The following is a 27,963-nucleotide window of genomic DNA, read 5'->3' on the forward strand; positions in this document are numbered from 1 at the left end:
TTTACACTTGCAGCTGTAAAATGCTTCAAAGCGCTATTGCTTTCAGCAATCAGACGCAATTTCTTCAGGAATTGCAAATCTAGTTTTTGTTTTGTTTTGCTTTTTTAATTCTTCATTCAGGGCCACCGTAGCACACTGCAAGATGAAACCTCACCAAAAACAATCCTAAAGAAGAACAAAAAACAACACAATATTTTCTGATGCAATTTATTATAAAGACAAAACAACAAACATCTGATTCTCAAGGCTTCAAATTCTTCCTAACATTTTGTAGCAATGAATACTCTAAAAAATAAATAACAAAACATTGCAACAATAACAAAGATAAATAAACTTTAAAATCATTGTAAAATAACGCTTTAATTAAGAAAGATGAAAATAAATGTCCACTGAAAGCAGGTGTAAAAAAATAAATGCCTTTTCTAACAAATTAAACTAGACAACAAAAGTAAACTTGTTCACATTCTGCTACAAAGTGGTGAAATCACATCACTAAGAACTTTTTCTAATAAATGAAAACAAACCTCATATTCTCTCTTCTTAGACATTGTCAGATCTGCTGTCTGATGACGGATAGAAATCCCTCATGAATGAAACAGTGTCAGGAGACAAAATAGGAGCTCTGCATGGAGTAAAGGCCGGTGATGGGGTTCCCGCTCCTTCCCTGCAGGAGGTCGGAATCACAGACATCCCGGAAGCAGTCGGTCAGAGTCTTCAGGGACGTTCCTCTGTCCACCTCACGGGAGATGGAGCCGGCTGCTGCTAGACAGAACGGAGCAGCGGTTAACTTTTTTTGTTTGATTTGTGAATTTTTGATTTCTTTCTTGATATTTCATCTAAGATTTACTCAATGAAGTCCCAGAAGTTTTCTTGAACATCTTTGTGATTGAGTTAAAGTCTGATTTCCTAATAATACCTTCTCTTTCTATGGAAGTGTAGGAGCCATGAGTTTAACTGTTCTTGTAGAAAGGTGAATTCATCTTGTTTTTGATTATAGGATTGTTTGCGGTCAGCAGGTAATCCACCTGGTGGGTCACATGGCTGTGGGTGGAGACTTTTTTTTCTTGTGATTTTGCACTGAGAATTATTTTTGTTGCTTTTTTCTGCTTTTTTCTTTTGCTTAGAATAATCCAGAGTCATCCTAAATGGATTTAATTACCTTTTTTTGTCATTAATAAAAGGTTCAAAGTGTGACCTAATTCAAGTCCCTTTGTTTAGTGTACTTCACAATAACCGGGCCCAGCGTCAGTCTCTCCGCGACTTTTGATAGTAGGAAGTAACTAAATAAATAGACGAGTGAATTAAAGATCCGAGAATTAACAACTACTTTTAAATTCTTGTTTTGAGTTTTATTTCACATACCACCATGATGATCCAGTAAGTAAAACATTAAACCGATGAAGCTAAAAAAGGAAGACTTTTTAAAATTATAAAAATGTCAAAATAATTTGCTGGTAAAAAAGAAAAACTGTGGGATTAAATTAGGCAGGAAAACAGTTTTACCAGCTCTTATGTTGAGTTTTGATCAAGTCTTTTTTCACTAATTGTTTTACCTAATTTCTAAAAGAAATTACGACTATTCAAATAGTATGGAAGTCCTTTTAATACTACCATAATATATAAATTCAGTACAATATTTACAAGTATAAGTATCATAAATATCTCAATTTTTACTCGTTTTAACAGTGTTTAGTGATTCTTTTTAATTTGTCTTCACTTTGTGTCATCAAGTTGGATTAAGAGGCAGATTATTACTGATTCTGATTTAGCTTTTTTCTATTATAAGTTATATCAGGATTTAGTTCATACACGTCATTTAAAAAAATAAGAAAGTTGCAGATATACATTTAAACTATGCTGCTCAGAAAAATTAAAGGAGCACTTTAAAGAAACACATTAGATCCATCAGATCTCAGTATGAAGCTGGATATCCATACAAATAACACAGTGGCGGGCCGTCAGGGCCTGCAAGGCCTTCTCTGCTGGCCTAAAAATATCTGAATCACAGACTGATATTAATTATTATTTATTTCCGTGAATACGTATTCTATAATTCCAAATGCTCTGTCTTCGTCCTTTCATTGCTGTCTCCCTGGTTGCGCTGCTTCCAGACGTGTATTTTCCTATTTAAGCATTAACCAATCACATTGCAGCACCATTTGTTGCTAGGGTCAAAGAAATCTGCCCGGAGGCCTTCACAATCAGTTCTGCGGGCCCTGTAGCATAAAATAATTGTCGACCAAACTGTTGCTTCAACCAATCAGATCTGGAGTAGACCACGTGCTAGGCCAGCTAGCAGGCGCACGGAAACGTCATCATTTTCACGAGCCTTGATTGGACAGCTTGCAGCTCGCTCTGGTTCTGCATTATGTGACGGACACAGGTGCCGAGGAGCGGCGTGTCAGGTTTGAAGATGTTACCAGTGGAAAGCGTCTGATCGTCTGATTTTTGGTGGAAAATGAAGTTTCTGGGTAAAGTTGTGGCACAGTTTTGTCTGGCACGGGTAAAGGAGTTCCGTGACTCCGTTGAGCGGGAGTGAAGCTGAAATCTAGGAGGCCCCTGAACGCACCACGGGCGCGTGCAGCGCAAAATCCCCGCGCTCACTACCGACAATATTATTTTCCAGACACAGACCTGATTTCAAGATCACAAAAACTGATGTTTGTCTCCCTCCTCGACCACAAGAGGCTTCAGGAATACCAGAACATTTTCCAGCTTATCACAGCCACGGAACACTTTCCATCTGCGAAACGCACGGATTCTACATGACAGAGTGATTGAAATCTTGAGGATAGAAAGGATGGATTTTGTGTTTAAATAATCTGGATTTTTGGTGAGTAAAATTTTGCTATGTCCCTACATAATATTGAAATTTTATCAGGTTATTTTTTATGCTTTTGGTGTGTGTGTGGCAGTTGTACCTGCAGTAGAAGTTTTATTGCCATAAAATAGTTAATGAGGGTTGGGTTGATTCGGATGGAGCACTACTGAAGGCCTAGGTGTGAAATGCACGGCCCGCCACTGAAATAACGACAGGGCAATGTCTTGGTAACAAAAGGATGCCAAATCGTTTAATGGAAATAAAAGTTTTCAGCCTACAGAGGCTCAATTGTGTAGACACCATAAAATCAGAGTGAAATGAAGATGCGACAGGCTAGTCCACTTTTTTCCAAAACTTCATTTCTACAACTCAAAATCCCTTTCAGTATCTTGTGTGGCCCCCACCAGCTTGTATGCATGCTTGACAACATGGCGGCATGCTCCTAATGAGACGACGGATGGTGTCTTCTGGGGTTTCCTCCCAGATCTGTGTGAGGGCATCCCTGAGCTGTTGTACAGTCTGAGGAGCAACCTGGCGGCGCCTAATGACCCAAACATAATGTCCCAGAGATGTTCTATTGGGTTTAAGTCAGGGGATGGTGAAGGCCATTCAATTGTTTCAATTCCTTCATCCTCCAGGTACTGCCTGCATACTCTTGACACGTGAGGCCGGGCATTGTCGTGCATTAGGAGGAAACCAGGACCTACTGCACCAGCGTAGGGTCTGACAATGGGTTCAAGGATTTCATCTGGATACCTTATGGCAGTCAGAGCACCATTTCCTAGGCAGTAGAGGTCTGTGCGTCCCTCCATGGATATGCCTCCCCAGACCATCACTGACCCACCACCAAACCTGTCATGTTGAACGACGTTGCAGGCAGCATAACGTTCTCCTCGTCTTCTCCAGACTCTTTCACGTCTATCACAGGTGCTCAGGGTGAACCTGCTCTCGTCTGTGAAAAGTACAGGGCGCCAGTGGTGGACTTGCCAATTCTGGTGTTCTTGAGCAAATGCCAGTGGAGCTCCACGGTGCTGGGCAGTGAGCACAGGGCCCACTACAGGACGTGGGGCCCTCAGGCCACCTTCATGAAGTCTGTTCCTGATTGTTTGGGTAGAGACATTCACACCAGTGGCCCTCTGGAGGTCATTCTGTAGGGCACGAGCAGTGCTCAGCCTGTTCCGCCTTGCACAAAGGAGCAGGTATGGGTCCTGCTGAGGGGTTGAGGACCTTCTACGGCCCTGTCCAGCTCTCCCAGAATAACCACCAGTCTCCTGAAATCTCCTCCATGTTCTGGAGATTGTGCTGGGAGACACATTAAACCTTCTTGCTGCAGCACGTGTGGATGTGCCATCCTGGAGAAGTTGGACAACCTGTTCAACTTCTGTAGGGTTAAGGAATCTCCTCATACTGCCAGTAGAGATAATTATCAAGCCAAAATCAGCACGAGTGGAAAACCAGCCAAAAAAGATCAAGAGGGAGAAACTTGAAATGACCTCCACATGTAACACCAGTCCTGTTTGGAGGGTTTTCTAATTGTTGCCACTGAAGTGCACCTGTTGTTAATTCCATGAACACCAATACAGCTGAAATTGATTAACGAGGCCCTCAGATGGTTAACCAACAAGAAAATGATCAGACAGGTTTAATTCAAGTCATGCCAGGCCCAATAAAAAAGTGTTCCTTTAATTTTTGTGAGCAGTATATTTTAACTATTCAGTGTTCCCTCATTTATTGTTAGACTGATGTTATAAAAATGACCCGATAGAGGAAATCTACAAAGTAGGACGATCAGATAGATGTCTTAAAATCTCTGCATTTTTCTCAGACAAACATGAACATTTACACACTTTTCTCTCTAATTTAAACTCTCAAACCTTCATAGAGAAATAAGTCCAGGATTATAGAATGAAAACAAAGACAATGATGTTTGTAACTCTGACAAACTGCACGTACATGCACAGGTCAACAGCCAATCAGGACACAGAACTTATTGCACTGTTAAAAAAGCATTCTAAATAATATGTAACTCTTGAGTACATTTCTTGTAATTGCGTCTGTGTGTCCACTAAGGACAACTAACATAAACTACATGACTGTAGTTAAAATGTGGAGAAGCTCCTGCTGCAAACTGTTTTTAGTATTCAACCATGGAGCGCTTAATTACACTGGGGAAAAGCAAAACCACTATCTTTAAATACTGTATTCATAATAAAGTACAATTATTTTCATATAAAATATTAGATCACATTTATCCAGTCAAAGATTTATTGAGGAGATTTAAAATTAACAGATGAATCCTGTGCTTTTTCACTGGAGTACAGACGTTTTTCATTTATTCTTTCACTGGTTTTACTCCAGAAAATCTTGGTGTGATGGTGAAGACTTTATAATAAAAAAAAACTGAATGTTAATAAAAGAGCTAATATTTTTGATAACATATTGTATTTTGATTCATATGGTTTACCCAAGAATGTAATCTTTCTTATTCATTTGTTTATTATTTTTGAGAAATTATATTTTCACAAATGTAAATGGTCAAATTCACAACCCTATTTTAATTTATTTTATCTGGACCTTAAATCCTATTATAAAACAACAGAACACACAATCTGAAGGCTTCAAGAACATTTAATATTTTTTTACTTTTTGTTAATGTTTGTCGATGTGCCGGTTGCACTGTTCTTGTAGTGTTTTCTGTTACCTATTGCTCAATAAAAATAACCCTTAACTGAATGTGAATCTTTGTAAATTGAAAGAATGTTTAATAGAAAAAAAAAGTGTGTAGAATTAACAGTTTTGTTTCGAATGTTTTCAGACCACAATGAAGTCCACACATAAAAGTGATGTTTTTCAGAGAGAACCAGAGTCTCTAGGAGATGGAACATCTCAGTATCAACCTTCAGAGGAAATGGACGCTTAATTATGAGGATATTTAGTAAACGATACAAATGTTTAAGAAAACCAAAGAAGAGTGGATCAGGGACACCTTGCTCAAAGGGGTTGGTGTTGTACTTGCTCAGCAGATGCTGGTTTGAAGGTAGAGGTCCAGAGTAGGAGCTGAGGAGACCTTTCATGCAGCCCGAGATCATTTCTGTACACAGAAACAGGAGGAAATTCAACTGTAGGGAACAGAAACTAAACACTGACACAAACCCGCATATATAAACACACAGTAGAGTCTAATATAGGAATTACAGGGAATTTCTGTCCTAATTAGTGTTTTAAAGGTTTCTACATTGTTTTTACTACACATTCCTGAAGACTGTCCTCTTGAAAATACTGAATTCCACATCATGTATTCCAGTTAATGAACATCAACAGAACGCTCATATTTTTAAGAACAACTGTACATAGATCATGGCTGACCAACCCTTTCAACTCTCCCTTTACTGTTTGATGCTAACTACCTAAACCAGGTGTGTTCAGCCAATCAGGGGTGGAATCAGGGTTGTGGTTCGAGAGGACCGTCGTTGGCCAGCCCTCGCATAGATCAGAGGTCCCCTACTCCAGGCCTCGAGGGCCACTGACACACTCGAGGCCTGGAGTTGGGGGCATCTGACACAGATGATCAAACTGGACACAAAGTCTTTTAGGTTTTCATAGTCCAGTCCGATAACAGAGTTCTCTTCATCTATTTGAACTGCTGTCTGTTCTGGTTTTTGTATGTTCTGCTCTCTTCCGGTGAGATCCATCTCAGTTGTTTGAAGAATCTCCTCTGATTTAGAAAAACAGAAATAACATGACTCAACTCCCTTACACCAAACACTTTACCAGGTGAGCTCATGAACATCCTCATTCCTTTGACCCTAAACAGGTACATAAGAAGGTGTGGAGAGTGTTGGGTAAATTACTTTCAAAGAGTAATTGATTGCTTTAGTAATAAAATTACTCATTTCCCAATTTGACAAGCAATTCACTACTTGTTACTTTACTTTACTTTTTTCCACTTGTATAAAAACGTGCGATTAACTTGTGATTGATTATGTAAGATCTTATTTTATATATTATTACCTGATAGCTTGAAATAAACAATTTTATACATTAATTCTCAAGGGAATAAAGCAGGAATATCTAACTTGGATCAATCTCCTACTCTGAGTCAGCATACATGTGCATCTAACTTAATTTCTTAAATTATTTCAGTTTTGTTTCATTTCATTAGTGCAGCCACAAACGATTATTTTAATGGCAGATTAATCACCGATTATTTTTTCTGATTAGTCGACTAATTGGGTCATACTCAAACTGGATGTTAAAACAAACATCTTAACCGTCATTAGCTTTAGACCAAGTAAAAACTAGATATTTAAGTGTGATTATGCTAGTTCCAATGGTGTAAGCTGAATTTGGCCGCTGAAATAGCTGATGCTGATAGCTGAAAACGCTGAAGCTGATAACCAGCTATAATATTAGTTAAATGACAAATTAGCACAAAAAAATAAACAAAAAAGCTTAAATTAGTCAAAACAGCTAGCATCTAGCTTAAATATTAGCTAAACTCCCAAATAGCCTAAAAAAAAAACGTAATAAATGCCAAAACAATCCAAAATGCTAACATAATGCCACAATAACTTTCAACTTTACAACACTCTAAATCCATACAATACAAAGTAACGACTATTCTACTATTAAATTAGTCGACAACTATTTTAATAGTCGACTAATCGTGGTAGCCCTACATCTAAGAGAAATTGTCAGAGTCAAGTGTTTAGACTAGTTAATTTGTTTTACTGGTCAACAATTGTTTCACTGCATCAAAATGTGAGTAATGAGTGTTTCTGTAATTTAATTATTGAAATTTGAACCGTAATTCATTACGTTACTCTAAAAAGTATTTAAATTACAGTCATTTGTTACTTTGTAATGAATTACCCCCGACAGTAGGAGTGGATAGGTGATGTTTTTGTCCATTTTTATTGATAATAGATATATTTTTTAAATCTAAATATAGTTTACTGCCTGAATTGGGCCACTAAAATGAAAACAAGGACAAAGAATGACTACCATCATATGTTTTGTTTGAAGCTCTCAGTTCAATCAACCTTGTAAATGTGACAAACTCCATCTAGAATTTTATTAGAAGATATATTTGAACTCCCCGTTGCCCGTTTCCGTCGTGAGGCTGCTTTTATTTCTAACATTTACAGCTTGCAGGTTTGCTCAGCTCATTTGCTTATCAGCAGCAGTTTTTACAAATAATAAACCCTGCTGCTCTGCCAATATTGACTCGCTGGAGCAGTTAGAGGCAGCCTGTGCCAAAGCAGTGAGGCACTTATTTAAACTGTCTGCCCATAACTTGCTGGGAGACCACAGTGACAATAAGCCCACAGGGAAACATGCTCCAGACAGCATCCAGGCTCTGCTTTCTTGTGGCTTTGCCATAGGAAAATCTCATATTTACAACAGACATGTTGCTCTGGCTTCAAAGCCTGGGGCTCCTTCTAAACCCTACAAAACTGTTTAATGACTGACTGTCCTCTGTTTACTCTGCCCAGATTTCTTGGGATATTTCAAGCTGTTTTTTCAAATAATTCATGGAGAACCCAACTCTGAGCGATCGCTGCTGCTTCTCTTACGATGGATACATTTAAAACTTTGGAAGCACATCAAAGCTGATTTTTTTTTTGCCACACCAGAGCCTGCACGGGTAAATCCTCACCTTGGCTGAGCCTTTGGCTGGCATGTTGCTCCTGCTGTTGCTGCTGTCTGCGGGCAAGCTTCTTCATCTGTAGGTAAATAAGCACAGGACCGTCTTTGTGTGAATAGGAGGCTGCGACTGTGGAGGCTGTGACAGCACAGCAAACATACAGGACTGCTCGCTTGTCAGCTTTCTTAAAATCAAATATCTAAGACACTCAGATAAAGAAGAAAAGGCGTAAACCACGGCTCTTGTTTAGGTGGATCCTTCAAAGTCTTAAACATTTTGTTGTTGAGCATCAGAACTTCCTGGAAATTAATCATGTTTACAACAAAATCACTACAGCCAATAAAACCAAGACTAGTAGCTGAACAAATATGTTCTTTCCCAATATAATATATTTAAAATGTAGAACTGTTCGTGTTATTTAGTTAGGTTTGCATATTTACACATTACTGCCATGAATGGAGGACTGGACAAAGGAAAAAGATTCTCCAACCAGAACGTTTTTAGGATGTCCAGACCATTGACTGTATATGAGTATTGGACTGAGTGACCCCTCCCCCCTCGCATTCAAAACAGGAAGTACCTGCTGGCTCCAAGAAGCTAAAACCCCACAGACTTCCATAGAGAAATAAACATCTAATACTCTGTCGTTTTTTGCTTTATTGTATAACAAGTTATCCAAATCAAAGTATGTGGTCTCACGTTAAATGTCTGAAACGTTTGACAGATTCCTTCAAGCTTGCTTTCAAGCGGAAGGGGCGTGGCCTTCCAACAAGCTCTCTCCTGATTGAGTTGTTGCAACAGAAACGATGACTCAAACCGACTTGGACCAATCACTGCTTACTGATGTTGTCTGGTTCCAACATGGCGGAGTCCATATGACTCATTTACAATGCACAGAAGACACGGATGATAATGAGAGCACTTCTTTGTTTTAAAAAGCTCTGAAAAACATCGGTAATCACAAAACTCACGGTTCAGATCGTGTTACTGTTTTAGGGTCATTTTTTAGATCAGTAAAAAGTAAAAAACAGGAAGATAAAAGCCTTTTGAAAAGCTTTAAAATATATTTTTGAGAAAACACGGATTATCTGTGATCCGTTACTCCCCTACACGTCACCATGTCTGGGTTCATCAGATTGTTCAGAAACTATCAGTCTGTGAGGTTCACCATCTACTGCAGGACCTGCATCTTTTAGAGATACTTCCGTATCTGTGGTCCAGTTTGACGACTTGCTGACCTCCAATAGTTCAAGGAGGAAAAAACAAATAATGATAAAATTACACGAAAAAAATCCAAGTTCAGGAGGAGGATCAGATTCCTTTCCATGTTGGACTCAACCTGCTGGTTGCACCATTGATCATGTGACGGGTCAAAGCTAACATGGTTAATGTGACGTGTCTTCTTTGCCAAAGTTCAGACTTTTTAACTATGAACACGCCGCCGAAATCACAATGCGACACTCAATTGACGCGCTGCACCAAACACTCATATCCCACCACAGGACCTCTGATCGCGTCTGTTTGTTGACTTAACATTGAAACTGGACGCCTCTGACATGTGAATCGCGCTCTGTGTGAACAACAAATGGGAAATACTTCAAACATCTTTAAAGAGATGAAAAGATTAGTCAGGATGTGCATCAAAGAGACAACAGACACACACACTGGACTGGAGATCTCTGATGTCACCCAATAGAAAACAAAGACGTGAAAATAACATCTGAAGTGGGGGCCGTTTCAAGATGCAGGTTTTGTTGAAACTCTGAGTTTGTGAACTCTGAGTTAAGGAAAACTCAGAGTTTCCAGTTTCAGAAATGGAGGTAACCTAAACCTGTGAAAGTGGGTTAAACCAAACCCGTTTCACGAAGCTGGCTAAACTGAACTCCGAGTTCATCACTATGGCAACTGACTCTATGGTCGCGACGCTCGCACCTGATTCTGAGTCCAACCACTCAGAGTTGATTGAATCAACTCTTTTCAGCTTTTCTGAAACTAAAATTCTGAGTTTGCCAACTTTGAGTCAATGTACTCTGAGTTTGTTAATTAAACATACTTCTTGAAACGGACCCCTGGTGTACTGGTAGGTGTTCCTTTACATAACATTACAATGACGGGTACACAAGCCTAATGTCCTCCACACGGTTCAGTAAGTCTGGTTAGCATGTAAACACTGAAATAGAATGACATTTGAAGGAGGCCATTGTTGTGAAATTTCAGCTGAAATAGAAGTGTTTAAAAGTTCTCTTTTAATAATAAAAAACAGTAAATGTACAATATACATGCTGTAGTATAGCATGTTTTGACAATTCCAACTAAACTGTAACAGGAGCTAATCTTAAATTCTTTACAGTTCTGTCCAGTTGGGTCAGAAAGTCGTGTTTGAAAGCTTCTTCTTTGATGGAGAACACTCACACTGACTGCTGCTTCGTTTTCTGAGGATAAGGAGACAACAGACACAGCAGCACTTCAGGCTGATGACATTATAGCTGACCCTGTACAATGTCATGGTAACAGGACTGAGGATATAACAGGTTTCTGATGGGGACATTGGGCTAACCTTTGCTCTCTGGTTCTGGAACCAAACCTGGACCACACGAACGCTTAGACCCGTCTCTGCAGCCAAAGTCTCTCTCACCTGCAATGACAAAAGTGAGAAAGATGATTCTTTGTGGGTAAGTGTTGCTTTTGTCTTAGTCACTACTGCCCTTATGGATGGTAAAGCAAACATGCTTTGTTCTGGAGACATGCTGGTGTCAGGTCATAGAGAACACTTGTTCAACACAGAAGGGTAAAGAAGGGTGTAGTAGGTGAGCTGCAGGGATGTTGTTGGGAATTTGTATTTATTAATGCCCCATCAAATCCTGTGCACTGTGCAAGAAGCCCTTTAGTGATGTTCAAGTGAAAGATGACAAAATCAGGTCAAACCAAGTCCCCAAGCAGCAGACTTGCACTTATTTTGATGTCATTTAGAAAGAGTTTTCATTTATGGATGATAATTATCAAAAGAACATTTAAGAGGTCATTTATGAGTAGTACAACTCCTAATTAAAATAGTGCATGACTTAAAGTAAAACAATGTCATCTCTGAAATGTGTAAATTTTACACATCTTCCACCAGAGCTGCTCATTCCTGGTCCTCCAGATCTATCATACCTGTTTTCCAGATCTCATTATCTGCTGATTACCTGGATCAGGAGTGTTCATTCAGTCAGATTGATGGAGCTAATCAGCAGCTGGCAGAGCTTGGAGATGTGGAAAACAGTCAGGATGGTAGATCTGGAGGACCAGGAATGAGCAGCCCTTGACGACTTTTACTCTTCAGAATATTTTTTGTGTTTTTCTGGTTTGTATTAACAATATTTCTGCCACTTTGCAAATCATCGGGGACTGCTTCTACAGCGCCTTTCAAATCATGCAAATTATATTTTTCTAGGATTTTTCAAAATATACCTTACCAAACGCACAACAATCATACCTTCCCATTTTCACAACATCCTTTAAGGTGCCCTTAGAAGCTGCAAGACACACCTAAGCTCCCATTAAGATGCAGCCGCTCCTCTTTGACCCCCCACAGGCCCAAACAACTCAAAACCCATTCGGGTCAACCCCCATACAGGTGCATGTTCTGCCGTGCAGCTGTCCGGTTCCAGAGTAAAAAGGCCCAAAATACTATCTCTGCTTACCTTCCTGCAAGGTTTGGAGGACACCTCGAATGAGGCCTTAAAGGCTCTCCTCTGCTGGGTGGTGAGAATGGTCCGAGGTCGTTTGGGTCGGTAAAGGTTTTTGCCGTCATCGCTCCCTTTCACTGCTGTGACAGAATGTTCGGACTTTGTTTCAAAGTCTTCCTCTCCACTCTTATCTGTGATCAAACACAAAAAAGTCATTTGACACAGTTCTCTTTTTAAATGCCACTTGATTTGATTTAATTTAAAGACCCAATCCAATAAAAATAATGTTTTGGGAGTTTCTAACACGTTCTTGTAGCATTTTTTTTTATGATGGTAGACATATATTAAGCTCAATATTACATTTCTGAGTATTTTTTTTCCAAATTGTTGATGGGTGATGGGAAGTGGGGGTGGGCCTACTCCACGCCAACAGCCCCGCCCACAACTCAGAGGTACAAATATTCGTGACATCCAAGATCGCTGATTTGCGATCTTTATAAATATAGTAGAGTGTAGGAAAATATCATCTGGGGACGATGTCTTTTTGCTCTGAAATGCAGATTAATGTAGGATTTTAAGTTTACAAACTAAAACAAAGCCAAAAGAGCTGTGTTACTGCCACCATAAGTAAACACATCTTCATGCAGGTGAGGTTTCCAGTTTTCAAAATAAGACGAGCAAAAGCCTTTTTCCGTTCAGAAACTGAGACTGAAGTTCCGTTCACTGACATAACTTCTGAAAACATTACTTTGCTTTAACACTGGAGCTAAAACTTTATTTTGGTTAAGATAACTCTTCAACAGTTGATGCAATTAATGTAACTCTAGCTTATTCTGAAGGGGAAAAACACAGCCTCATGCTGCTGAAAGGCGGATGTAATCAATCAGCTGATTCTGCCGCGGAAAAGAGACATTTTTCTCATACGGGCTCTGCACCAATATGTAATGCTTAGAACGTAAAATGTTGAAGAACTTTGAGGATAGGAAACTGAGGAGAACATTCTCTGGTTTTGTTGTTAAATGATCGAAAACAAGAATGAATTTTTATGCTTTTTATGTCGTTTATATTACTGCTGAACTTAAACAGAAAGTTGACAAAAAATAAAATAAAATAAAATGGCAAACAACATTTCATCCATCCATCCATCCATCTTCCTGACCGCTTCGTCCCTTTCGGGGTCGCGGGGTGCCGGAGCCTATCCCGGCTACTGATGGGCGAAGGCGGGGTACACCTTGGACAGGTCGCCAGTCTGTCTCAGGGCCTCAATCACACACACATTCACTCTCACATTCACACCTAGGGACAATTTAGAGTCACCAATTGACCTAGGAAGCATGTTTTTGGACGGTGGGAGGAAGCCGGAGTCCCCGGTGAAAACCCACGCATGCACGGGGAGAACATGCAAACTCCACACAGAAAGGTCCCAGCCGGGTTTCGAACCGGGGCCTTTTCGCTGTGAGGCGAGAGCGCTAACCACTTGCGCCACCGTGCAGCCCGCAAACAACATTTCTTTCAATCTAAATCTTTGTGTGCGTTTTTTTTTTAAATAATTTAAAATCAGTTTTGATGATTCTGATCTCCTGTTTTTCATAAAGGTAGAAATGATGGTGATTTAATAGAAATATTTAAATTTTCATACATCCAGTAAAAATACAGACACAGAAACAAACATTATATTAAAAAGTAAGAATCGTGGTTCGATTCATGAATCGAATTGAATCGCCACCTTATCAACGATGCACAGCCCTGGTAAAAAGACCACAGATTGATTTTAAGATAGAGAAGATGATGGGAGTGGGTCTTTAACTCAAACCTGAGTCTGAGTTATCTCCACTGATGCTGCTGAGGTTCCTCTCCTTCTCGTAGTCTTGCTTGCAGAACAGCTGACCCTCCTTCAGAACAAACTCGTCTCCTTTGCACAGTTGGTGCTCGCAGATGCAGCAGCAGAAGCAGCTTAGATGGTAAACTCTCTCCAGAGCTCGCATTACCAAGTCTGTGGCCGCTATTCTCTCCAGACAGCCGCTGCACTTCACTGAAAATAACCTGAGAAGAACAGAAAATGGAGAAATTGTCAAAACCTGAAGAGCAGTACAGCTTTAAATATTAAGGTAACCCACCGATAGCAGTGATAAAGCATAAGGAGTAGGATCTTGGGTTTGACACACACCCGTTTCTCCTTTGAGACTGAGATTTCTAAGACTTTATTCATTGTAAAGTAATCAGACTTTGTTAAGTTGGGTTTAACATCACAGTCGTTGAGGGTTTCATTGATTTATTATCAAAAAAGACAGTTATGAAGGAAGAACAAACCCTACTTCTGCTGGGATTTTGGATTATATTCACAACACTCGTGTTCATACAATGGATAAACACAGAACTTGTATTAATACATAGGCTTAAATGAACATATCTGACTTCACAAAAAGTGCTCCGACTCGGTTCTGGCGTCCGGCAAAAATTTTAAGCCGACGAAACAGATACGGAGCGCCAGAGAGGTCAGATCGCAGAGGTCGGACCGGACTGGATGCAGTCCGAGTTCCTCACGTACTTTATAACGTACGTAACGACTCCGGCGTCCGCACCAGTGCGAGTCCAGAGATACAACAGGAAAGATTGGAGTTTGTTTTAAATTTCCCTGGTTATCTCATTATACAAAAATGGATTTAGCAGCTAAAACCATAACAAGAAACAGACAAGAAGTGAGGCTTAGTTATCAGATATCTAAACAGTTAACTATGTGAATGTATGGTAGTTCCCAGATGTTGCTCTGTGTCAGGTTGACTAAAACATTTAACATCAGGACAGCTGACACAGGAGTAGCTTGAAAGTAGTTTAACCTAAATTTGTTTTTCATCTTAAATTTTCCTTCTAAAAAATGTAAAATCCTTTCAAGTATATATTTTTTCTAAGTATTTTAAGCAGTGTTAACATATTTAGGATAAACGGCACAACTAGCTAGAGTACAGGCATATTTTATATTTCATATTTCAAAGTCTAAATTACTTGACAAAACTCATTTTTCTCTCCTATACTTAACTTATAATTTGCATTCCAGTAAAAGTTACATTTCCTGTTTACTGTCAACTGTTTACTTGCTAAGAAAAACAGTTTTCTGCCAATCAGATACTTTTACCCTCGTTAGGAAAAAAATGTATTTATCTTCCAACACTGGAAGGTCTGGTTTTTCAAAACTTTTGATTCAGATCAAAGTGATTCAGATTACCACATCCCTTGATTCAGATCAAAGCGATTCAGATTACCACATCCCTTGATCCAGATCAAAGGGATCCAGATTACCACATCCCTTGATCCAGATCAAAGTGATTCAGATTACCACATCCCTTGATCCAGATTAAAGGGATCCAGATTACCAAATCCCTTGATCCAGATTAAAGTGATCCAGATTACCAAATCCCTTGATCCAGATTAAAGTGATCCAGATTACCAGATCTGTTGAGCCAGATTAAATTGACCCAGATTACCAAATGCCTTTATCCATAATAATGTGATCCAGATTACCAAATCCCTTGAGCCAGATTAAAGTGATCCTGATTACCAAATCCCTTGATCCAGATTATAGTGATCCAGATTACCACATCTGTTGAGCCAGATTAAATGGACCCAGATTACCAAATGCCCTTATCCATAATAATGTGATCCAGATTACCAAATCCCTTGAGCCAGATTAAAGTGATGCAGATTACCAAATCTTTGAGCCAGATTAAAGTGATCCAGATTACCAAATCCCCTGATCCAGATTGAAGTGATCCAGATTACCACATTTGTTGAGGCAGATTAAATTGATCCAGATTACTAAATCCCTTGATCCAGATTAATGAAATCCAGATTACCACATCCCTTGATCCAGATCAAAGGGATCCAGATTAATGAAATCCAGATTACCACATCCCTTGATCCAGATCAAAGTGATCCAGGTTACCAAATACCTTGATCCAGATTAATGAAATCCAGATTACCACATCCCTTGATCCAGATCAAAGTGATCCAGATTACCAAATCCCTTGATCCAACTCCATGGATGAGAGATTTTTAATTGGCATTTCAAAACTTAGCTGGATCAGTTAAAATTTTCTCAGACCTGCTTGATCTGTCCCGCCCACAGGATCAGAGATGAGAGCCTAGAAAATAGGGACACTTTTCCCCACAATGAGGAAGACTACAGATTTTTTTCATGATATCTTGCTTTAGGATGATCACTTTAAAAATTGGAAAATCAATCCATAATGTTAGTATATATTTTATATGAGATAGTAGCAATCCTCCTTTTCAGGATCAAACTGATCCAGGATTCAATCCCAAAGGTTTGAAAAACCCAAGGATAATTTGATCATCAAATCTGAATCCAAATCCTCAAAATTGGTTTGAAAAACCTAATTTCAGATCAAGATGCAATCCTGGAGGTTTAATCCTACAGGAATATGTCCAAATACTGGTCTGACGTATACATGAAGTCATAAAATCTGAGCTTGTTTTAAAATCTGACAGTTTTGAAAGGTGCAGCGTGAAGGAACCATTTCTAAACCCCAGCAATCAAAGAGATGAGCAGCTGATAGCAATAACAGAGACACAAATGATCTATTTTTGTTGCTTTCAGCAGTCCGAGCTGAAAGCCACACTCAGGTGTCCAACACCAATCATCATTTAAGACATTAAAAATGTACAGCTCACACTCTGAGGATGTTAGGAGGCCGTCGCTCTTTCAGAAGGCCGTACTGCGCTCACTTCTTTGAATTTCGAGGCCTACAGAGTCTGTGTGTTCCTGTGCTAGGAGCTGATGGTCATGCAACTGTAAGAGGGGAAAGAGGGCTCAGTGTTTGGACAGCTGCTCTCCTCTTTCTGAATGATAACACAGAGGAGCGTTCAGCTGCTTTCCATCTTTTGCACTTCTTGTGTTTCTGCTCTTTGCCTGTCTGTTCGCAGCTTAAAGTTACACAATGACTTTGGGGACGAGGAAAGAAAAAAAAACAACATATGGCTGGCATTACAGCATTACAGTGGACATCAGTGACTATAGCGGCACGGCACAGCCTCTGGGAACAAAAAAAACTCCCTGAGCTGGAAGCTGATAATATCAGAGTGTACAGTAAAACAGCTTCTTTAAAGAAAGTGATTGAAGAACACAGTTGCTGGGAAGGTTTTGCATTAAAGCATACAAATCAAATAACAACTGTGCAGCCTCTCTTGTGCTAAGATTAGTGATAATCAAAGTAACTCGTTTTTTAAAAGATTTAGACTCAACGGTTTATTATCATTTTCGTCTTAAGCAATTTCTAGAACATAAATATTGTGTATCAAATCATTACCTCTTATATTAAATAGTCTAATTGTTTCAATTAGATTTTTTTCTGATTTTAGAAGTGAATCCGTTCTACAAATGTGTGAATTAATGGTCTTTAGCAACTCATTTGAAGTAAGTGTACTGCATAATCTTAAAGTATAAAGACCATTGCTTTCAGAATAAACAGTTTTATTATCCATTTTGCAGCAAAATAATCTTATCAAGAATATGTCAATACCAAAATAATCTCAGTTTAAGAAAATATGTTTTAGTGACTACAATTTTTTAAGTTCATTTTTCTTAACCCATTAGCAGATTTTTTTTTTTTGCTTATTTAAAGAAAAAAATCATATAATCAGATGTTTTAACTTTTTTCTACGTTCTGTTTTTGAAGGTAAATGTTAGAACGTTACAGTCTGCAGAAACATGAACCTACAATCTGCTGACTGTCAAAGTGGATCATGAATGCATGAATATGCAAACAAACTTTTGACGAAGTGAAATAAATACGTTGAAAATGTTCTTTTTAACACACAGATAACTATTTTTTTGCTTGTTCGTCCAGAGTACCAAATTATAACTGAATAGTTGAAGTGTCTGCTTGATGGCGAGGGTTTTCTGCTGTAGTCCAGAGAGCCTCCAGGCTTTCCTCTGACTTCTTGAGCTCTGGCTGAGCAAACAGCAGAGCCCACTCTCTGAAGCCTGCTTTTATTTCCCTCTACTTCATTCACAAGCATCTTTTGATTACTCACACTAATTAAAACTCCAACAAGCTGCTACCCGAAGCCACTGCCCACTTTACCAGCCTCCTTCTTCAGATCATTCAGCTCCCTGAAGAGGGAGAACAAACAAGAGAACAGTGCAGAAATACAAAAAGTCGGTTTTACGGCTCCATTTCTTCCCCAGCCCTCTAATCCGCCTTAATCCTGCTCCTCTTTTTGCTTGTTAAGCTGTCGGAGCAGAGTGGAAGTAAAGGACCCAGGGCCAGGGGTCAAGACTTCCTTGGAGAGAAGACCCCCCACAAGTGCTCTAAAGCCTGGCTGATGGAAAAGAGAGATCACTTCTTCACAAATCAGATCTTGAAGTTATAAAACAAACGTGTACACAGTCTTCTAAAGTGGCAGATGCTTAAAATATTTTAAAAGTCACCTCAGAATTCATTTTCCTTAAGAGAGGGATGTGAGGCAGGACCACTATTACGGTTTCAATGAACCAAATATTGAAACACAGATAGTTTATTTTAAAGAGTTTGTCACAGTTAGGTCATCGCCAGCATTCAAGATGCCTCCGTCCCAGAGGCTAACCGCCAAAGACTACGGATTCTTCTATGCACAAATTCCCGTTTCACCATTAAATCTTTCAATCACACTTTTAACATATCTCCTTATTAAAGCATAAAAAGATGAATGACTTCAGAAGAAAGTCCTCCAAAGGGTCATAGACTCAGTCATCTCCCTCTCTACCTGAACTACCAACTCCCGCTGTCTCAAGAAGGGACAGGGACACATCACATCCTGGTCACTCTCTGTTCCAACTGTTACCTTCAGTTACAGAGCAATCAGAACCTGAAACAGCTTCTATCCTACAACCATCACCACTCAACAAAACATAAAACATGCAAGAAACGGCTGCTGAACAGACTTACTGTGCAATAGCTAATAATTAATTTTTTTTTTTTTTAAAGTAGATTTTTCTTGAGCAATAAGTGAATTTTTTGTGCAATATGTAGACTATTATATGAAAGAAGTAGACTTTTGATGGTACTCTGTTGTTACTTACAACTTTTTATGCTATTATTTTAAGTTTTATGCTATTATTTAATGTTTAACTTTTATTTTCTGATGTTGGCCAAGGGGTTTGGGGTAATCAGGTGAAGTCTGAGGTTTAATAAATCCTCCAAAGTTAAGAGCTGCTGCCCAACAGGTCGACCTCCAAGATCTTAGCTTATCGTTTCCTGAAACAGTCAGCAGGAGATCCATTTGCTGTAGAGCCTAAAGAGAAATGAGGATTTGAAAGGAAAGGTTTCTGCGCGTTGGGGTTTCCTGATACGACTAAAGACTTCCATCCATCCATTGTCTTGTCCGCTTTTTCCCTTTCGGGGTCGCGGGGGTGCCGGATCCTTGACACAGAAAAAAAAGGTTCTAACATAAGTGGGGCGAAAGCTACAGTATCGCAATGTAAAATATTGACTGGCATACCCAACCACACTGAAAGATGGGGTTGAGGAAAAGGCTAATCATACGGTGTGATATCTGACTATTTTTATGGACCTAATCCTTAAGGATGGAGAGGAATGAAGGAGAACATTTATCTTTTTGTGTTTTTTTGTTAGTTAGTTTTTGGTCTACACTTTCCAGGCTACAAAGTAAATCAGAATACAGGTTTAAATGTTTTTGTTCCATCTTGTCTGTTGTTCAACCCATGAAATCTTCATCCTGTAAGGCAGACGCTTGTGTTTTGGGTGGAAGTATGTCATTTGTGGGCTTGTTATCTAAGGGCAGGAACATAATAAAAGGCTTTTAGAGGTCTGTCATCTCAAATGCATGTCGTGACTGAAATATGTATTAACATTATGCCTTAAATGCTAATGAAAATAGTAATCCAGACAAACGTGTCATATTTATTTAAATCAAAGATGATGTGACATTTATGCAGAAGATGCTAAATCCAGAGGAAGAGTTCAAATTCCAAACAAAATATGCATTTTATTTGATGACAGAAATTAATTAATTCATGAGTGAATGAATGAAAAAAAATGAATGACAGAAATTAAATAATTAAAGAATATACAATGTGTGTAAACTTTGTTTGAGAATAAAAATACATTTTTTTTCCCAAATATGAGCTCCAAAAAACATTTTAAGACCTGTTTTAATATTTAGACACATAGGAGGACACACTGGCTGTTCTTAGTGGGGGGATTTCAATATAAAATAGATCATTTCTTATACAAATATGTCTAAGACCCCATGTAGTATTAGAGAGCGAAGACTCACATAATGAAGGACAAAATGTGTTTAATAGATTCATACAGGATAAATAAACTCTGCTAAAGAGAAAGTCATTGTTTTCCTCATTGCCACACATTTTATTTTAGGATCAATTTAAGTTGTTTTTTCCTTAAATGTGTGGATACATCAAGTGTTAGACTGCAAAGTCAAACAGTTTCAAAGCAGGTCTGGAAACGACATGGCTGAAGCCGAAGATGCAGACATGGACCTGGACTTCTCTGACACAGGGCCACAATGAGCTGCTTTAACCTACGGAGCCTACTCTACAACACAATGTAAAAGAATCTTAAAAGACTATAGGGCATAGCATTTAACTCTTTATCCATTTACAAGCTGGAAAATGACAGTGGATCAATGTCCGGCTTTGAGAGGACAGCCAGGTGTGGCTATGTCACAAAAGCAGGGGAGAGACATGGGTAGAGGGCTGTACACAACCCGAAGACAACAGAGCAGCAGATAAAAGCCGAACATAATAAAAAGCAGATTAAAAGAGAGGAGAGCCTGGAGTCTGTCATGCTGTAGGACCCAGACTGACAGAAATATCAGGAGCTTTACACTCAACACCAGTTACAATTTAGGCACATTTTGCATTTATAATAAGACTAAAAACTGTCTGTAAACCTGTTAAAATTTGGATAGTATTTATTGTTTACTAAATTACACTGAGAATGAAATGTAGGTTAAGAGCTGCTGCCTTTTTTTCCCAAAAACAGTAACACTACAGTTTTGATGGATGCACATATAAAAGGATCATTGATCTATTTAAAGTTCACAAATATTCATTGAATGTGGGCTGCATTTTTCTATTTTTGGAGTCATTTTACAGACATTAGTGTTGTTACCAGCAAAAGTCTGATGATTAAAACGGTCACAAAACACATTTCTTGTAGCCTGGACAGAAAGTTTAACCAGTGCATTTGCTATCATGTTTAAATGCATCAATTTGCTTTTGAAGGTAGATTTTCAAATATCACTTAAGTCTGGCTAAACTGAACATTGTACTGCATAAGGGATATTTCAGATGTGCAACATTATAACAGGTACAACATTCAAGTATGCTGATTTTATGGAGTTTGAAACCCTGAAAACCCTTGGGTTATTTATTCAACCCAATTCTTTGGATATTCATTATGACATATTTTTGGGTTACTTTTTGTAGCAATACTATTTTTGGGTTATATGTATAGTGGTTTCATTTTAACCCAATTTATGATTTTTTTTTTTAAAAAAACAATCCTGCCAAAAGTTAGACCTGCGGTTAAAAACAATCAAATTTGGATTATTTTCAACGCTGTTCATTTTGAACAAGATGGAGTTTAAATGCTTTGAAAACGACAGTTGAGAGAACTCTATTTTGACTGATTAAGAATAAAACATTAGAAGTCTCATTCACCTTATTCTGCTACCAGATTTAAACACTTTGTTTTTTTTAATCAAGCTCCCACGTTTTTTTTCCCCAATTACTTTTAGAATCTTAGTGATTTTGGGCTCTGTGAAAAAAACTACAATAAAATAAATAAATTCTATAATGTGAAAATATAAATAATCTGTGCTGAAAGTGAAAGCTGACAGGTGCCTTCATTGCATATCAACAGACCCTAAACAACAGGACCCCTCAGTGCAGCTAAACAAAGGATCTGCCTGACACAGACGTCTCAGCAGCACTGAGGGAGACTGAACACAGGGAAGATGGAGCCTGATGGTGGAGCCAGAGCTCAGGGCAACACAGGCAGCAGCGCTCAGACTCCTACACCAAGGTCAAGTTCAACACTATTCTGATTCTATTTTAGCAAACAATATTAGTTCAAATACATTTAATTTAAAGAGGCTGAATGTTATTTTAGTAATGTTATTTTGGGGGTGAATTACTTTAATTTAATTGGCTTAATTGCTTAAAAAATGTTGGCATATCCCTGAAATTCTTGACACATACACCCCCAAAAATCTAAGAAAAATAAAATCTATAAAAAATAATTGGTACATTAAAAAAAAAAAGAAAAATAAGCAAACCACAGAAGAAAACTGTACCAATACAATTACTCTAAAAAATAATTTAACAAAGGAAGTAACCTGCTATAGTGACTGACAGGTGTGTTTTATTTAGCCTAATCACCCGCACCTGTGCGCCTCGTGAACTGCTTTGGCAAGACATCCGGTTACGCACGCGCCACATTTACAGTAAGATTTCTGGAGTAATTAAATCAATTTAAAATAATTGTGAATATAAATTAAAAAATTTAAATAGAGAAAAGAAACCTACTCGTTTGTCCACGTATATGTATATATTATTTTCTTTTCAAGTCCCTGTTGAAAAAAATACCTTTTCGTTTTGAAGTAAGACTCCGGAGTCACGTGCGGCTCTTTTGTCTCTCTATTGTGGCTTATAGGTTTCAAAGAAAATACAAATGCTTTAAAAACAATAGGTTATTTAGTTGACATGGGGTGGGTTTTATTTTGAAAGGATTTTTTGTGCTGATGTCTAAAGTAAATTATTTTTGATATTTTTAATTTAACAAAATATTTTAATTTTTTTTTTTTTTAATAAGTAAATTAATAGCTACAAAACCATATTTTTTCATAAACAGCAAACTGGGACTTAATTTGCTGCTGTTTAAGAAACGTAACCAAAAGGATCTTTTGGCGTTTAAGTACCGGCGCCGGCCTGCGGGCCGCCGTAGGCCCGCCGCCTCCGCGCCTCTCTTACCGGCGGTAGTCTCTCCTGCAGTAGAGCTTGGTGTCGTTGACGTAGCAGGTGGTGGCGAGCGGCTGCCGGCACGCGGCACACCGTAGGCACGCCTCGTGCCAGCACGCGCCGTTCACCCACAGCAGGAAACGGTCGCAGATGATGCGGTCGCAGCCGCGACACACGGCCCGCGGGGGAGCGCCGCCGCCTGCCACAAACCGGGAGGGAGGTACGGGTCACGACAGAACGGATGCGGGCACAAAGAAAAACACAGACGAAGAAGACTACTTAACTGTCGCGCGCCTACCAACAGGTAAGCTAGGCTATACGAAAACAAGGCCCTTACGCAAATTTACAATTAACTTGTTTATTTATTGGGCGGGAGTGTTCCTTTAAGAATTTTGTTAAAACAGATCAGATTAATACTAAATTTTATTTTTCTGAATAATTTCGTAAGTTAACAGAGAACATTTTATTTTTTATGGCCTAAACATGTAAAGAAAAATTCTATTTGAAACGGCGGAGGGATAAATAAACGATTTAAAGGAAGCGGTCGAGCGCCGCAAACTCACCGATCGTGATGCGCAAAGACTCGGCGTCTGCGCGAACCCCGTCCTGTGAGCGCACGTGAGCTGGCGTGTCTGCACGCGCGCAGGGAGGCTGGTCGCCTTCTGACCCGCGCGCCTCAGAACGCGGCACACTTGTTGCGGAGTCCATACCGGGCCAGCCTGCGGAGCGAAGGCAGAGGGCGGAGGTGGAGGAGGTGTTCGGAGGAGCCAAGTTCCCGCAGCCTCTGACAAAGACCTGCGGGAGCCGCCGGGGGTCCGGAGGAGAAGCAGACCGGGCGGGCGGGCGCGGCCGGCCTGGGTGTGACGAGGCTGAGCCTGAGTGCAGCAGACAGAGACCCACCCCCCTGCTGTACACCGGAGACCGACCTCCCCCCGCGAGCTGAGGCTTCACCTCTCCATGTTTGCTTAAAAAAATACATTTTATATTGTAAATTTTATCCATAAATCCCACATGGATCACACAGCACATGAGTTTATTTTTGGGTTTGAAAGACCTTCCATCCGTCTCATCACACAGGTGTTTTCATACACAACCACCATTCTGAGCCTGATTCTTGGAGGGAGCAAAAATGTTCTCTTTCAGTCATTCTAGACTCCATTGTGTCTTAAAAGCTTTACATTATGATTTCAAACAAAATTCATGATGACCTCCTGACCCCGTACGTACATATCTCTGCTCATCTGGATCCAGTCTAAAGTCAGTTTCTAGAGTCCAAACCAAACATGAAGAATCTGAAGTCAGCTTCTATGCTCCACAGATCTGCAGCAGGCTTCCAGAAATCCTTAGATCAGCTAAAACGGTTTCCAGGTTAAATAAAGACTCACTTATTCTCAGATGTTTTTGATTGTATGCATTAAAATGTTTACATTCACACTCTTTAAGATCACTTTAAAATGAGTTCTTCATATCTTTCCTTATTTGTTTATTGTTCACTCCTCAATATCTCTTTTTAAGTAGTGTCATATAATCACCATGAAAGCCTGCTCTGACTGTCCAGCTGTAAACTGTTGCGTCAAGAAATGAATTCATTTTTCCCTTTGAGTAATGCTTAAATTTCACATATTGAGTTTTAGCACAAATGAGTTTAATAACCATGTTATTAAAACTGTTTAAAGATAAATGTTTTAATGAATGCAACTGTTTGAATCCACAGGTACCTTATGCTGGAGCTTCGTGATAACTTTAACAAATTAAAACGCAGGTAATTTTGAACAAAAATGTTTGGTTTCTAGGGTAAAGACCTCCCAATATCTTTTACAATTCAAAATTTGTTGGTGAGAGTTACTTTGATTTTTTTTTGTCATGTTCTGTTTTTCCTGTCAGTCACATCAGGATTAGGTTGTAAACATTGACTGTGTAAAGAGAACTGGACTGAGCAAGTGGGACATCAGCCAAAGAACAAGACTTACTTTTGGTTCCAACCAAATAAAAATAATTCAGTTGCCATTTCTCCATGATATGTTGCCATGTTGGAACCAGTCATTGGTCTTGGTCTACATTTCTACAGAAATTACTCTCTCTAATCAGAAGTGAGCGTGTTAGAAGGCCACACCCTTTCCACTGAAAGCGAACTCAGAAGAATCTGTCAATCAAATGTTCGAACCGAGACCATGTGCTTTTATTGAGGCATCTGATTGGTTAGTTCATAAAATGAGACTGAAAATGTAAGAAACAGAAACATGGAAAGAAGTTAAACATGTGAGAGGAACTCAGAAGGGGAGAGGCAAAGAAAAACAGCCAATCTAGGATGAACTCCGCCATCGCCGAACAGTGGCTGGGATAGGCTCCAGCAACCATGGGACACCGAAAGAGAATAAGCAGGTTTTGGAAAATGGATGAAGTTGTGCTTTTTGTGAATTATTGAAAGAAGGTGTTCATAGTGTTGCTTAAGTTGACAACATTTAGCTTTCATCAAGCGGAAGTTGTGATTAAACCAGCAGGAAGAGAGTTAAGCTGTGACACGCATTCAAGAAAGCCCTAAGCGCGGCTTCTTAAACGTGCATTGTTTTCTCAATAGAAAAGTAGGGAGGGGCTTCTTTTTGTTTTCTTCTTCTTTTTCTACTGTTTACATGTCCACCAACTACAGATGGAATAAGCTAATTGTGAAACTAGAGAAGTTGCATTACCTGCGATAATGCTAGTTTGAATGCTTTCCGTTGAAAGTAGTCGCTAAAGATGCTTGAAGTCCCCTTACGACAATTTTTTTGTCTTTAAACATTCCCAGTGGGGTTTTAATTAGGACTGTGAAGTTTTTAACAAAAAATCCACATCCTAAATGCCTTAAAAAGCCATTTTCATGTTGATCTGAAGCCTCCTTTTCCGAAATTTCCTCTGTGTGGGCGTGGCTTATTGTGCTGAGCTGCTTAACCCCGCCACACTCACACACACCACCAACACCCCTTATCCCTCCCAGGCATGCTAGCGAGACACACACTTTGATAAGCCCATGTAAAAAAATAAAATAAAACATGATCTGCATTGAACCAGCAGCAGCACTAGCTGGAGCTCCTAACTGATTTCATGCTAGCACATGCCGATTGTTGAATTCACTTGAACAAGAAATCTAAGCGTGCGTGCATCTCCTTCATTTCCTATGGGGCATATTTTGCTCAATATTTCAAAAACTATATGAATACCAAAAATACTAATGTCCTGAATGAGCTGAATCCTTTGATTGCCGAAATAGCTGGAAGTGTGATTTCAGTTTTTACGTGCCAAAAAACTTGCAGATAGGAGCAGGAGAATCACTATAGTGTGAGTGGTTATGAAGCATTCACACAGTAAAGTGATACAAATCTTAATCTTGTTCCAAGCTTTTTCTCTCACGTTTCTATTGTGATATATAAAAGACTGGCTGGAAAACAAACTACAATTATAACCAGTAATTTCTCATTCATGATCAGTTTCAAACGGTTGGCACTTCCGTGAATAAAAAGGGACGCTATCCATGCGTTACTACCAAATCCAAGTCCCTGATTGGTCAAAGTTCAACCTGGTTTAACATTCAACCTGCATTCATTGGTTATGTGTCATGAAAACCCAAACGGGTCTTGAAAGTGTGCGTTATCCATGAACGCGAGTTTTGAAAGTTGCCTAAATGAGATCAGGGGTCCTTTCTGGTTATTTTCTGACCTTCTTGTAAATGAAAGCAGCTTTCCTGTTGGGATTTTCTCCACTGCAAGAGAATACACAGAGACTACTAGCAGAACTTTCTGCACTAAAGCTGCATGATTCTTACTTCCTTTGAGTGGATCGTCCTTTCAGAAATATTCGCTATTGAGACTTATTTTTCCTGTGTTGTCCTTCACAGTTTGATTTAATTAAAGTTAAGATTAATGGACAGTGTGGCACCTTCACAGTCAAATGAAAGTCGCGCTTTGGTGCGGTTAATGAAACCACTGCATGGAAAAATGACACGTTTGATCCTTTTTACCAACAGATGTCACTGAATGTGCCTTGAAGCCGGAGCTCAGGGGGATAAAAGAACTTCATGACGTCTTGGAGAAAACCTGCAGCACACATTGACGCCTCTTATTTTGAAAAATCAAACAAGTGGCGTCAACCAGAAAGAGATGTAAGATGGTTTCACAGGAAACGAGCAGCAGCTGACGTCTCTGTTAATGCTGTTTAATGACTGCTTCAGACACTTTGTGTGTTGGGAAATTAGGCAACACTCTGAGAAACCACCACCAACGAATGTGGTGGAAAAAAGAACACATAAACCTGAGTTAAACGTGGAGACAACAAATCTGTCGTAGTTTCTGTAGAGTGGCAGTAGCTTATTAGAAATTGTGTCAGGAGTGATGGTCCGGAATAAGCAAGCCCCCATACCATTTTCTTTTTATGAATTATCAATATCCAGTTCAGGACTCAATATCAATTATTTATGCCCTACAATCATAGATTTGAGTTATTAAGAATCTTTAAGATCAGTGATATAATCAATTTCTAACATCCACAGACAAGTCATTTATATTAATTAATACCAAAAATCTAAATATACTCGGACGATTATTATCAAGAAAGAAATTATCCACATCAATACCAAAAATCCAAGCATATTCAGACCATCATCGCCAAAAAAAATCACCAACCAGCACCAAAAATCCAAAGCATACACATACATAGCAGATGATTAATAAGAAAATCGCTCTTTTTTTCCATCTGCATTATTTTGTCTGCTCCTAATTTTATAATTTTACAAAATAATATAAAATTGTAATCCTAATTTTGCTTATATGTGCCCTCCATCATTTGAAAAATG

General features: G+C 39.1%; 1 protein-coding gene and 1 long non-coding RNA gene across 2 annotated transcripts; one reads left to right on the forward strand and one right to left on the reverse strand.

The window, feature by feature from the left end:
- Positions 1-5,837: 5,837 nt before the first annotated feature.
- On the reverse strand, positions 5,838-24,212 carry LOC112163120 (LIM homeobox transcription factor 1-beta; the record flags this gene model as incomplete). Its single annotated transcript, XM_024299291.2, is given in 7 exon segments — positions 5,838-5,912; positions 8,481-8,547; positions 11,026-11,103; positions 12,152-12,327; positions 13,950-14,179; positions 23,151-23,337; positions 23,702-24,212. Coding segments are annotated over 7 exon segments (1,279 nt in total), but the record flags the coding sequence as incomplete, so codon positions are not given.
- Positions 23,324-27,951, forward strand: LOC118599431. Its single transcript, XR_004948770.1, has 3 exons — positions 23,324-23,442; positions 24,853-24,900; positions 27,139-27,951. It is a non-coding gene; the product is annotated as an uncharacterized LOC118599431 (long non-coding RNA).
- The last annotated feature ends 12 nt before the right edge of the window (positions 27,952-27,963 follow it).

The sequence above is a fragment of the Oryzias melastigma genome, linkage group LG12, assembly GCF_002922805.2.
Source record: "Oryzias melastigma strain HK-1 linkage group LG12, ASM292280v2, whole genome shotgun sequence".
Taxonomy (NCBI): Eukaryota; Metazoa; Chordata; class Actinopteri; order Beloniformes; family Adrianichthyidae; genus Oryzias; species Oryzias melastigma.